This window comes from Cyprinodon tularosa, unplaced genomic scaffold, assembly GCF_016077235.1.
Source record: "Cyprinodon tularosa strain WSP-4 unplaced genomic scaffold, ASM1607723v1 ctg20, whole genome shotgun sequence".
Lineage (NCBI taxonomy): Eukaryota > Metazoa > Chordata > Actinopteri > Cyprinodontiformes > Cyprinodontidae > Cyprinodon > Cyprinodon tularosa.
Genome location: NW_024038734.1, coordinates 1,786,998 through 1,801,334, shown reverse-complemented (window position 1 = coordinate 1,801,334; position 14,337 = coordinate 1,786,998). Strand labels below are relative to the sequence as shown.

Sequence of the window (14,337 nt, the reverse complement as noted above, 5' to 3'; positions counted from 1 at the left end):
AAATGCTCAGTCACATTCCACAGCTCGCTCAAGCATAACCTCAAAATGTAAAACTTTCAAGAAACATGGAGGGATGGATGGAGACTGAGGAGCTGGGCATGAGATGCATCCATTCTGAAAACATCACAAAAGGGCTGCAGAGGAAAAGGCAAACAAGTCGTAAAGCTCTAGGCATTTTATCCCCCTTATATTGCTGAAATCAAGTGCGACTAACTCCACGGACAGCGGCGGCACTGACCTCTTTCCCCGCTGCCCTTTGCCCATTGGGTGGGGGTGGGGTGTGCAGATAGTTGGGAACCAGAGAGAGCCAAAAGCACAAATCCTCTGATTTTGCGTTCTCTGAATCCAGTGCTGCAAAGAGGTTTAGCCTGCTTACACCTAGCCTTTGAATCCCTTCATGCCTGGGCTCCATTTCCCATCTCGGCCAGAAGGTCCACAGATTTTCTTCAGGCGCTTATTATAAAAGCACAAATTTGATGGTACTCTGGTCGGTCATATTCTCTTCAAAAAAACACTTCAAACAAAATTAAATCTTTAGAAAATAAAACTTTTAAATTATCAGAGCAAAACATTTGCTCAGAACATGTTGAATCCAAAAGCGAAGTCAGCCTTATGATTAACCTTATACGGTTTAATAAAACCCCAAACATTTATGACAGTTGGGGAACCTAAAGCCAGAAACCAGGTCGTCTGCGTGCGTCGCAGTTAACGTGGATATGCCCCCCGCAGATACCCCCCAAAATTGTAGGTGACCGCTAGAGACTGACTGAGTGGATTTTCACTCCTGTCCCGTTTAACTTCCACATAAAAAAAAAAAATTGTGTCCCGTCCCGATCCCGGGCCAGAGTACAAATCTAAATCCTGTCCCGTCCCACTCCTGGTGAAATTACTCCCACTTCCATCCCGCTCCCATTCAGAATGACTCCCGCTCCTGCACCACTCCCATTCTTGTTGTCTTCAATAAGATTTCTGCCAATACATTGAATCTGAATTTCTATGAAGGGTCAGTTAAGTTCCTGTTTCTAACTGTAGTAACTGTTGGTCCCTCCATTGTTGTTTTTGAGCGTGGGTGAAAAACTCTGAGCGGAAGCACTGTTGGTTTTTGGGTCGTGTAGTTTTTTTGACTCGCATTATAGGGTAGGCTTCAAGGAAAAAAACTATAAAATGGCGGCACGATTTTTTTTCCTTTCCATTTTATTTTTTGTCATTGATCCTAGTTTTTTTTAGTTACTATTGGTTTGCTCTCGTCTGCTCCCGTTAATGTTTAATCCTGTACCGTCCCAATCACGTGATCGTTACTAATACTGACTCCCATCCCACTTGAATCCCATGACCCGTGGGATTCCCGAAAAAATTTCAGTCTCTACTGACCGTAGACAGTGCTGCAGGTAGTGTCACAGGAAGGAGAGAAAGTAGGCCTCTGATTGGTCAATTCTACATCCATTCTACACTATGTGTATTTCCTGTTTGGTACCTAATGGCAGAAACTCTGGCTGTAATGCCGTCCACAATGCCTGGCAAACCTCGGACACTATCCTAGACACCGTGCGACAGCCTGTTGGTTTGCTCCCGAAGCCAAAACATGCAGCGCAACGGCCAGCCTTTTGGGAAAACTCACGACTGAAATGTGTGTCGCACGTCGTTGGATGAAGGATTGCAGACGGCGAACTAGCTCCCGACACACAGAAATCCACAATCCTAGCTAGTTCATGATTGTACCTCTTGCATTGTGGCCTGGAATAACATAGCACAGACCATGCTTAAACAATTTGGGCAAAAATCAAAAATATCTGCGTCATACCTGCAACAAGCTAACTGCGTGTGCTGCGGGAGGATACACAGCCCTTAACTGGTAAATGTAGGTAAAAAAAAATTAAGAGAAAAAAAGAATAAGTTGTGAGACGCGAAGTCGACCTGATTTAGATATCACAAGACACAGATTCCTGGGAAATCCAGGACTAATCGAAACTTTTCACAACTTAAGGCATCATATTTAGAGTTGTAACCCGACGCATTTGTTTTCCTTTTCTACGCCCTTTATTCTACTCCTGTTTCCGTCATTCCCACTGCGGGGTACAAAAGTAAGTCATTAATGTAAATTACATCCACTGCTGAGAGGGTCGGTTCAGCTGCAGGAGTGTTGCTGCTTTAGAAACGTAATAAAACTGACAGATGTCTTGTTTGGCTGCAGCGCATGTAAGAGGGAGCCACACTCGCTTCGCTGTGGACGTGAACCATAAAACCTAAGCAATGGTTCTGTCACGGCGACTACAATGGTTACTCACTAAAACCGAAATAAAATCCCTGAAATATTCACAGGTTTTTGATTACCTGCCCAATGTGGATCACATGAGGCTTAACCGCACACACAGCAGGCGGTGCTGGGCCTGGGTTCTTTTAAAACCAAAAATCAGTTGGCAATAAATAACCTTAAAATAATTTAAGCACTGAACTACACTAAATCCCTGGACATGGATTAAGCTGCAGTTGAAAAGATAGAGAAATGGTAATACCCTGCTGGATTTTAGAATCAAGGGAAAAATAAAAAGTAAGTAATAAAGTAAGTTATTAAGCAGCCTTATCAAACCATGACTCCCATTAAGCTTGATCCAAAAGGGACCCATTTCCCCCATTCTAACCCTATATTCTGGAGTACATTTCTTAGCTTGTAATATGATTTTATTCGAGTTCCAGTATTGGAAGCAGGACTGAACTAATGGTCCCTCAAAACAAGAAATTCTCCTTTTAGATCATGCTTTAGATTAAGCATCCTTGTGAATCAACCTCCTTAAAACTTGACTGGCTGCTTCTTTTTATTCTGTTTAGGTTTTAACTACATATTCAGTGTCTGGAGAACAACAACACAGAGGCTGCTGGGATTTACAGCTGTGGTTAATTCCAACAGCAAGCTGCGGCAACACGTTCAAGGTATCAATATTCTGATGCTGAGGAGCCAGTGGGAGGAAAAGGGGAAGTAAGAGGGAGGTGGAGGGAGACTAAGGTGCCCAAGAACTGTGTATGAGGCAGAGAGCAAGTGACTGAGCAGCAGAGTGAGCGGCTGTTTGTGTGGGAGAGAGAAAAGGCGAGAGAGAGAGAGAGAGAAACAGCGGTGATGATCGACGCCAGGCTGCCACCACTCTGCAGCAGAGAGTGGCTGCAACAAAAAGCACAGAATAACATCCCCGACTCCCAGCTCTGCTTTTTTTTCCTCTCCCTGCGTCTCTGCTGGCGGATGAGAGCTCCGCTCACAGCTCTGCAGAGGCTCTGACGAGACCGAACCGGCGTCAGACACCAGATCTCTGCGCTGCCATCAACAAGTTAAGCTTGGATGACCACGGCTATGAATGAAAAACACTTGTTCTTCAATTGAACGTCAGAGCCAACATCACTGCATTGAAGGAACACAAAAGGGTGAAATAAGAAGAGAAAAGGGGGAGCTGCTGACTGGAGTCGCTCCGGATCTAACTGATCAACTTGGAGGGGGAAAAAAATTATCTTTATCAAGGATTTTGTGGGTTGAGAGAAGAAACATTCCCTCTTCTTTGAGCTTGGATTTTAGGGGACTCTGGTAAAAACATAAGGAATAAACATCTTGTGACATGGAAATTTACATTTTGTTTCAATTAGGTGGGTTCAGAATTGCTTTATTTCAAAAGAAGCTGATTCCTTTTGTGTTTACTCAAAAGGGTTTTTTCCCTTTGGATTTTTCTTCCATCCCGTTGCTCCAAGAGTCTTTGGAAAAGGATAGTTGAATGCAGCCTCCGATGTACACAAAAGAATGGGTAAGTTGGTCTTTTATATGGTAGGTCTGGTAAAGAATAGAGAATACAAGTAAAAGGAGAGAGGGTGAAGACTAAAAGCTCCTCCGCTTCAATTTGTACTGCAACCCCCCCCCCACCACCTCCACCCCACACGCAAATGTACTGCTCTTCAGCGACTAAGTTAAGAAGATGCCCCCTAAAAAATATCATCTGTTGGTTACAAATATCCCTTCAAAATTCTGGGGGTTAAGGGGAAAGGATGTTTACGTCTCTTGAGACGTTGATATGCAATTAATTCTTGCAGCACAAGAAAGAAAAATAAGAGCAGGGCATCCTAATTCTAGAAAATGAAATCATCCTAGGTCACATGTAATTGGTGGCAATATGTCTAATTGGATGTCCTGATTAGAGCTATGATTTAAGACAACCTGTTTGTATGCATTGAGTTAAGTTTCAAATGTAAAATGTTTTGCCTGCTTAATATCTTGGAGATGGAGAGAGTAAAAAGGCACCATTTCCAGCCTGAATTTCTAATAGGTGCTCTGCAGAGATTAGGCTTCCCGCCCCAAAGTTCATTTTCTTGTCTTTGAACCGACCCAGGTTTCCATTCAAGGTGGCCATTGGTGGGACCCGCACCAGTGGCTGTGAGTGTGATCAGTATGCTCCTAGCGTGCCTGCTGTCTCCCGCATCATGCACAACCTGCCCTCAAAAATGCCGCTGTGAGGACCTGCAGTTCTACTGCGACACCCAGGAGCTTAAGGCACCACCAGATGGGGTGGAGAAGGGCGCCTTGGGGTTGTCGCTACGCCACAACAGCATCACTGAGCTCTCCCCTGATCAGTTCTACGGTTTCAGTCAGCTCACCTGGCTTCATCTAGACCACAACCAGATCACCACCGTACAAGAGGATGCCTTTCAAGGGCTCTATAAACTGAAGGATCTCAACCTGAGCTCCAATCGTATCACCAAGTTGCCCAACACAACCTTCATCCACCTCATCAACCTTCAGATCCTGGACCTTTCCTTCAATCAGATGACATCACTGGAACCAGAACTGTTTCATGGACTTAGGAAGCTCCAGATACTTCACCTACGCTCAAATTTACTTCGCACCACACCTGTGAGAGCATTCTGGGACTGCCGTAACCTGGAGTATCTGGGCCTGAGCAGCAACCGTCTGCGGAGCGTTGCCCGGAATGGATTTGCTGGGCTTATCAAGCTTAAAGAGCTCCACTTGGAGCATAATCAGCTGACCAAAATTAACTTGGCCCATTTCCCTCGTCTCGTCGCCCTCCAGTTTCTGTATCTGCAGTGGAATAAGATCAACAATGTCACATGTGGGATGGAGTGGACCTGGACCACTTTAGAAAAGATGGACCTCACAGGAAACGAAATACGTGTCCTGACACCTGATGTCTTTCAAACGCTGCCAAATTTAAAAATTATGCTTCTGGATAACAACAAACTCAGCAGCCTGGAGCGCCAGGTCTTGGATATGTGGCGGTCCTTGAGTACTATTGGACTGTCCAGCAACCTTTGGGAATGTACCAAAAGGATTTGCTCTCTGGCCACGTGGCTGAGCGCTTTCAAGGGAAGGTGGGAACACTCCATCCTCTGCCACAGTCCAGAATACGCCCAAGGCGAGGAGATACTCGACGCCGTCTATGGATTCCAGCTTTGCCAGAACTTCTCAGCGCCAGTCATTCAGACCATCAGTACGACCACAGAAACCACTACGGCTGCTGACATTACAAGCTCCTTGTTTGGAATTATGCAGCCGACCCCAACACAGGACTATGCAGAGGATTTTGGGAGCTTTACCACACCTGCTACCACCACAACCACAACACAAAAACCAAGCACTTCTGAAGCAACTACTGCTTTGCTGGAGGAGGCAGCTGTAACGGATGATTTGTTAGCGATAGACAACACTGTCATGACTCATAGGGTTATTATTGGAACTATGGCCCTTCTCTTTTCATTCTTTTTCATAATTTTTGTTGTGTATATCTCACGAAAGTGCTGCCCCCCCACTCTGCGGCGGATACGTCACTGTTCGGGGATTCAGAACCGCAGACAGATGAGGACCCAGCAGCGACAGCCAATGGCAGACCTAGCCACACAGGTACCCTATAACGAGTACGAGCCTAGCCATGAGGAAGGGGCGCTCGTCATCATCAATGGCTATGGGCAGTGCAAGTGTCAGCAACTGCCTTACAAAGAGTGTGAAGTATGAACTCCTATTTATTCCTAGACCATAAGGTTCGTCATTTGACCATCTCAGAAGAAACAGGGTTTGCTTCTTTAATTTGTCTCCTGTTTGTGTAAAAAGCCTGATTTCTACAAGTGACATTTGAAAACATGATCAATATCGAATGCTACAAAAGACAAAAGGCTGGACGGTAAAGACACTATATGATAGTCACAATTTTATTTTTCTATGAAAGAAAGGTTGTTCATATCAGCCAGGGGCAATCATTTTAAATAAGAAAATTGTAAACTGTGAGATTTGTCTCTACATTGTCTATATTTTGCAGCACAGCTTCATTATTGGGCCAAGTAGCCCTTTGATAACAAAGGACCTAAAGTGAAGGGATAGGATTATGTTGTTTTTTTTGTTTTGTTTTTTAAATAATAGGTAACATTTTGAAATTATATTTCCCAAAAAGCATTAAAGGCACTAAAAACAACCATACTGATAATAAATCTATGGAGAGGAAACCTGAAAAGGCATTTCATCCATCCAATCAGCTATGTGGAAGTTTGATCGACCTACAGTTTTAAGCCTGTTCCACATAGATTTTGAATTTTTTCTAATGTTTTGTGTCGAAACCTAGCTAAAATTAGAGTCAAAAACACAGACATGTGCTCAGAAATCCTGGTTTACCCCTGGCATTAGTCATATCATGTTTGAGCTTCTGTCTAATCGGGGTCAGGTAATACAAATAAAACAATAAACAATAATCAGCACTTAATATCCAATCAGTTTTATTAAAAACAGAAAGTCTAGAGTTCCGCCTTGGGTTTAACACAAAACTACAACACCTTTAATGTAAGATGATTTACATATGGATTACACATTTTCTAAAGGCCATACAAACTGTGAAGCAATATTTCTTTGCCCTTAATGTATTTAAGTACATCTGCGGATTTGGCATAGTGGGATCAATTTATAGATTTCTGTGATATTCAAGTAGCAAGTGAAAGGGCAATGAAGAGAGCAAATGCCAGAACATTTTAAGCTTAAAAATAAAAACCTCCAACAGAAGCCCACACTTTTAAGCTTACAGACTAACCAAGAGTGACGGGTTCAAGATTGAGCCAATTAAGGCAAGGAAAAAAAAGGAATCTAATATTCTGCCTCCCGTTTAAGCGATCTAGCAACGTCTAGCTCCCTCATCTGTAAACTGTAGCAGTTTTGTCATCATTGGTGCGATTAGACCAAAAATACCCGTTAAACTTTTTATTTTATGCAACAGAAATCAATCAAATTGTCACCTGCGGCTTGAGAATGGATTTCTAAATATATCAGTTTTTATGTTTGGACTAACAACTGTCGAGGTAAACGGGGCTCACTCCTCTAGGCAAATGGAGAGCCAATGATAAGCAAACAGCGGGCTTTAGTGAGGACACATTTGTATGCAACAGAGAGGATGTGCATTAGCATCAGTCTGAAGCTGCTGCAGCTTCGCACTTCATGTTCGATTCAGGAGAGGGAGCAGGGTGACGGTATGTGGGATTGAAGAAGAATTGATGGGAGGAAAGAAAAAAAAAGAGGGCCAAATTAATGGATAATGACTTAAATATAAAATGATTAAATACAACAGTTACTGAATTATAATGGCTTGTGGTTTAACCGTAGACAAAACAGCAAGAGTCACTACTTTCAGCGTTTGGTTTCATATGACGCAGCAATGAGCCACTGCTCCGGTATCACACCACCTTTAAGGAAGATGCATCATACTGAGGGGATGAGATCATTTCTCTGGTTGGGCGAGTCTGGATAGAAGCAGAAGGAGCCATTTGAGGTTTAGTCTACTAATTTGGCTTCGAGCATTTACATAAACATCTATAGAAGTGTGTCCTTAAAAAAAAATAAAAAAATCAGATCAACAAAAAATATATATGTAACCAAAAAATTTTTACGTTTTATGTTCAGACCATTCATCTGAAGCCAAATAATTCCCCTTTAGAGTTTCCTTTCCAGCTTAGCACTGCTTTTACTACTGCCCTTCTGACCTTGCATGTTCAAAAATCCAACTGGGAGGAAATTACTTCTCAATTTCATTCAGCAAACATTACCAGACATCATTTCTGATGAAAAGGGAAGTCAGTGAAAATCTAAAGATTTTTTTTTTTCAATCATCACAGACAATTTACTGTCTGAAGTTGTACCATGTGACTAAAAATCCACAGAATTTGTAGACTTATGCATCCCTTTGCACTTTGGCTCTTTGTAAACTGTTCTGTTTCCTCCTGTCATCCTAGTTCTTCTCTTCCTGCTGAAAAAAAAAAAAGCTGAAATGGAAAAAGAAGCAAAAGATTCCCTATTCTCATTTTCAAACTCTTTGTGCAAAACTGAATGCTTTTCTCTTCCCATTTTCCTTTTGTATTGTAATATGTACAATTTCATATCTGTATAGTGGATAAGATGTGCCAAACTGAAAAAAGAAAAAAAACAATATTGTCCCTTCAAAACATATATTTTTTAAATAAAATGGTTATAATTGTTTGCATATTGTTTGCAAACTGATGTACGCAGAAACCTTGGTTTGGTCTTTTTTTTTTTTTCTTGTACACATTCCTAGCTTGAATAGATTTAAATCCAATCATTTAACTTAACATAAAAGGGTTAAAAAAAATAAAAATGTTCCCTTTATACAGAATCAAGGCTACTTTGATTCCAATTCCCTTTGATAAACAAAACTATTGTTACCAGAGGTGAAAACTAAAATAAATTGACTTGCCCTGAACAAAGTGGGAAAAACAAATGTATTATCCTTTCTGTTTTAAAATATTGATAATTGTTTACATCAGAATAGTTTCAGTTCAATTACAGATATGAGATTTTAACAAGCCAACAGTTAAATGAGAAAGGTTCACAATTTAAGCCATAAATGTTCCTTTGAAGAAAAAAAAAACATTTTTTATAACCTTATTTTATTTGTTTTTTCAATAAAAAGAGAAAGCAAATGACTGAATTCTGCTAAACTGTTGATTTAGATTCATCCCAATTCACTGTAACGTAGTTTAACTCCTAATGTTGCTGCTGTGAGCCTTTTAGACTGTAACAAGTTTAAGAGTTAATACGATGAATCTCTGTGAGGCCTGTGTCACAGCCAACAATCTTAATTACATGGTGAAATTAAAAAATGCAGCTATTGGATGAATATTGTCATAATTCAGTCTGCTGTTTCGGTCAAATGTTGCACAAGAGTATTTTTCCATTTAACGTAATCATCCCCTCAGGTTTACTTGAATAGGACGCACTTCTGCATAGTCATAACATAAGACATATTTAATATCTTAATTCTGCTTGTTTTCTTATATGGAGACATTTATATTGATGTTGATGCACTGCAGCCAAGGGAAAATATCTTATTTTAAATATCTCTGAATATTGATTTCCATAAGGTATGGAAATAACCAGCAAATGGTCCAATCAATGTTTTGCTCACCAGTTACTGGAGGTTCAGTGAATACTACAGCAAACAACAATTTAATTTTAGGAAATCTTTAAATGACTTATCTTTTTTGAAAGATCATAATTTGTTTTTTTTTAAACTGGAATAACTATTCCTGTCTTTCAATAAAAATCCAAATGCTCACACTTAACTTTTATTATAACCAAGCTTGAATCTGTTGTGTAGTTTTTCTGTGAACCTTACATTCTCAGATCATTTGATTAACGAAGTCTAAAACTGCTGATTCAAAATTGACCTGAAGGTTTTTGGAGGTTTTTTTAACTGTGGATGATATGCATGCATTAACAATTGCAGCAATTTACTGGATTAATCTGGTTTTACAAAAAGAAAAAAAAAAGAAAATGAAATTGAGATAAAGATTTAATTCATGACCTAAAGCAGTGTTTCTCTGCCTTATTATCATGCACATCATATTAACAGATATTCAGTTTGTAACAAGACGAGCACTTTGTCTTAAATACTGCTGTGCTCTCCTTTGGATGCAGAATCAGAGAGTAATCTGTTGGACTTGGGAATGTGAAACAGAATTTATGAAGGAAATGTTTTTAAGCCAAAAGTATTTCAAGATGTGGTCGTTAAATATACATCCCAAAATGCAATACTATAATAAACAGATACTTGATTTAATGATCTGGCTGTACTTTAAAGAACAATCACAGAGACAGATCATCTTTTCATTCACAATAACCAGTCAAGAAACAGTCTGCAAACACCTTCAAAAGCCATCTGGTTACAAATTAAGCCCCCTATGCTGGTTTGCCGGAGTTAGAAGCTTCTTCCCTGTCGAGGATCCAATTATTCTTCCCAGTATTTCTTAGCTTTGGTTTAACTAGAGCACCAAGACATGCAGTTGTTCCCAGGTGAACTGGAAACAACTACAGCCAGCAGGTCTTCGTGTGGGTGTAAAAATGTATCCATGTGTGCAAGCCTTGCGATAAAGAGGTGAGCCATCTACAAGAAGCAATACTTTCTGTTCAGTTTCTTTATATAAAACCCTGAACTAAAATATCCCAGAAAGACAGCAGAAAAAAATTCCTAAATCATTTGGAGTTCGGGTGAATCAAGTCAGTTTCATTTAATGTCAAAGGCCCGTTCAACCTGAAAGGTATCCTAATAACAGATTAAGCAGTATGTGAGGAAAACAGAGGGGTGTAAAATAGTCCTGACTGCAGGTAGATCTAGAAAACATATTTCCTTCACTTTCACAGGGCCACTTTATGTTTAGGATTAGAGTAAAATGTTGCGAGAAAAACAATTTGTATTCAAACAGATTCATATAATTTTCAGAAACTATCAGAAATAAAATTCAGTTAATTTTAGCCAACTCAAAACCAATCTCCAAACTAAACCGTGACAGGGAGCTAAGGATTTTCTCAAGTGGATTTTAAAATGTGGAAAGGGGGTAAAGAAGGTCAAGGCATAAACTAAACCATGTATGATTAATTTAAGGTGGATTGAGGGATGATAGAAATCTGTTTGAACCGTAAATATTTTAGGAAAATGTCCTCCGGGCCAAGTCATGGCTCATCAGTTTATCATCAGTTTTATTTATTTTTTTGAACCAGTATTTATTAAAATGTGGATGAATATGTATGTTAGTCATTGTGGCTACACAAAAACAATGCCCAATTTAAAAATATATATAAATGACATTTAACAGATTCTCATGGCTGTTTTCCCTCTGAATTTTTTAAGGAAAGGTAGGAAAATGAAAAAGGGGTTTAAAACCTTTGACCAGGTATAATTGCAGTATTATACTTTCCCTTTACAACCAACCACTTGTCTTTACACTCCCCAAACAGTGCTTTGTTAATGGAATTGACCGTTAATGGATCAGCAGATGAACACTAATGAAAACAAGCTCGCACAACTGTGAAAAAAGGCAAGAGTCAAGTTGTAGAAGTTATTGCGATCCCTTTGCATTCCTCTCCCTTACTTCTTAGGAAAACGGTCCAACTCTTCTACCAGACAGAAAAGCCGATACAAAGGCCCCGAATCCACCAAGCGCAGATCAAAGGGCCACGTCTAAAAAATGTTCCCTAATGAGCGCCGTCTGACAGACTAGTGTTTTATGGAGGCCGTAAATATATGTGAAGCCTTCAAGACACTAAATCTTTTCTCCTGTTACACTGTGCGCTGTGTAATTTCTTTTAATTGTGGATTTAGATTAGATTAAAAATAAATCAATTTGAACAGTCTGTTACAGCCATTTTTGTGTTTTTTTTAAAACACCTGATGTAAATAATCTTCCGTAATATTTCATCCATTTTATGATTTTATTTTTTTCTACTTGATTAGTGGCGACCAGAGCTCATTACATCGAGGGGTTGGTTAGTAGGTAAAAGTCAGAGGGTGTGTCAAACAATGGGTTTAAAGAAAGATGAGATAGTCGCCATTTTTTCGTTAATTAATGGCCCTAAAACTTCCACATATGATTCTGGGGGAGTGTTGACCTAGTGGGTTAGAGCAGTACGCTTGTTCTCCGAGAAAGTTGCAAGTAACCAGTTTGATCCCCACAGACTCTACTCCGGGTTCCTGAGCAAAACCCTTACTCCCTGATTGCTCCCTAGGCGCCACACAATGGCAGCCCACTGCTCCCCAACAGATGGGTCAAATGCAGATAGTGCATTTCCCCACTGTGGGACAATAAAGAGATTTCCATTTAAGCATATGTACTTTGCATACAATATTAAGTCCATTTATACCTCGTCAAGAAGTTTAGGTTTGATCGTCGTCTAATTCCAAACAGTCCTTATACACGATGAAGCTTTAAAGAGGCTGCCTTTCATTTTTTTAGAATTAGGTTAAAGGATTTTTTCCCTTGCAAACTGTTTTCTGTTCGCTGTAGATCAGCTTTCTTCAATTGAAGTATTTAAAATCAGAAAGCATTAAATGTATTCTAATAGCGATTCTTGTGTCGTCCTTCATTCTGTCATCGTCTTTATTTCCAGCTCTTTCTACTGATGATGGTTTCTCAGTGTTTCTGTGGCAGTGCTGTCAGCCGGCTTGACAAGCAGTTTGTGAGCAGACATTCCTAATAAAGGGATAAATAAACTGTTGAATCCCTTTCTTACATCACTTTAAGAATCCCAAATGTCAATGGGGTGTGAACTGCACAACAGTGACCTGTAATTCAAAGGATTATTATAATTATTTAGACATTCTCCAAAACGCAACTACGTAAACCACAAAGGATCTCATCGTTTATTTTGGACCAAACCAACACCAGCTTTATCTGACTGTTGATGCCACCTGCTATTAGCTTCTCAAAGTGCCTTAAAATTATGAATAAGGAGGTACAGTGAAGATGGTACAAATCTGCTTGGCTGACAATTGCAGGTTGGTGATAACTGACACGTCAACATAACGCTTAACACTAAGGGGATTAATTGATTAAATTTATGAAAGCCTCCAAAATAAATAGGAGCTAGTGTGCGCAGAACAGATTGCATAAAGAGAGTCTGCCGACTAGACAAAGCTGTTTTTAATACCCTATTTTCTAATTTAAAGAATCAAGATTTATGAATGAAATATTCTTATTGGATCGACATCGATCGAAATGAAGGATTTCAAATGGCTTCGCTCTGATTCTTTTTAAGAAGTGAAACAGATAAATGTTACATCTAAATTTTGAGAATATCTTCCATCACTGCCACCTACTGGTTTGCTTGTTACCCTTCAAACTCTCGCTATCAAGAATTGAATGCATTCAGTTGGCTAAAGAAAGTAAGATAACTCTCATCTCAGTAGTAGCGATTCAAAATTTCACCACTTTCCATGATAGATCCTTGGCTGGTCCCCTAAAATTCCTTTTTAAACATCAATCTTTGTACTAAAATATTCTTTCGGTCATGATTTGTGGACATTAAGCGTCATCTCCTGGTCAGACCCTGTAATTAAGTGAAAGGGTGGAGTCAGAGTAAAAGAAAATGCACACCCAGAAGAAGGCGAGTGGCTTGAGGTTGGGGGGATTTTGCTGGGAGTCACAGGGGAGAATGATGCCATTCGGCTAGCGTTTGACTGGGAACGGCCATTTTGAACGGCTGCTACTGTGTAACCTGACCTAGTTATAGTTTTTGATGCTGGTCTTTCAGCCAGGAAACAAATGAAACAGTTTGCCCTGACAACTAAAAACTGTGTAGCGTTTAGGGGCGAATATTGGCATGGGTGTTGCGATATGATAGATATCACTATTATTGGGTCAATATACAATTTAATCAAAATATTGCAATATCACTACATATTACAATATATTTCCCAAATATCAAAATTAAACGTATAGATAAAAAAGCAAGTGCCGTATGTGTTCATCAGAAGATATTGATCATTTAATTATTTTGGTATCCATGTTGTTTGGGGTTGTAGTCAGTCCATATCTTGCACTGTGACAGCCTGAACTACAGATATGGCGGTGCCTCACACATCACAAGGGCCCCATGGTGCTATATACCAGAGTTGCGGTGCAGAGGTAGCCAATTTTCCCTCATTGTTTAAGGTAAAATGCTTTTAAAAATCGATATTAGGAACTGGAAATCACAATAAATCACCGAATCAATTTTCCCCCCACACCCCTAGTAGCGTTGTTTTAGCAATAGTCTAGGGATCTGCCTTAAACACTGCATTCTTACTCCCTCCTTAAATTACCAGCATTTCAAAGCTTTTAAACATGTAAAGTACTAGATGTATTTAAAGAAGAGACTTGTTAGCTTTAGGTTATAAAATGCATTCAGTCTGTGTCCTACAATGGTCAGAAAAAGGAACTAGATGTTACTCGCTATAAAAATGTAGGGGAAAAAAAGACAAAAATTCATTTTTAATGAAATGCATCTGAGCGAGCAGACAGAAAATTGGATAGAACTAAATTCTTCCA

General features: G+C 39.7%; 2 protein-coding genes across 2 annotated transcripts in view; one reads left to right on the top strand and one right to left on the bottom strand.

Annotated features, from left to right (window-relative positions):
• The window catches only part of ctnna1 (catenin (cadherin-associated protein), alpha 1), a 107,765-nt gene that overhangs the window by 64,766 nt on the left and 28,662 nt on the right, over positions 1-14,337 (bottom strand). The gene's annotated exons all lie outside the window — the stretch shown is intronic.
• lrrtm2 (leucine rich repeat transmembrane neuronal 2) lies at positions 3,056-8,389 on the top strand. Its single transcript, XM_038284583.1, has 2 exons — positions 3,056-3,782; positions 4,362-8,389. The coding sequence occupies exons 1-2, from the start codon at positions 3,779-3,781 to the stop codon at positions 5,996-5,998; spliced, it is 1,641 nt and encodes a 546-aa protein (XP_038140511.1). The 5' UTR covers positions 3,056-3,778; the 3' UTR covers positions 5,999-8,389.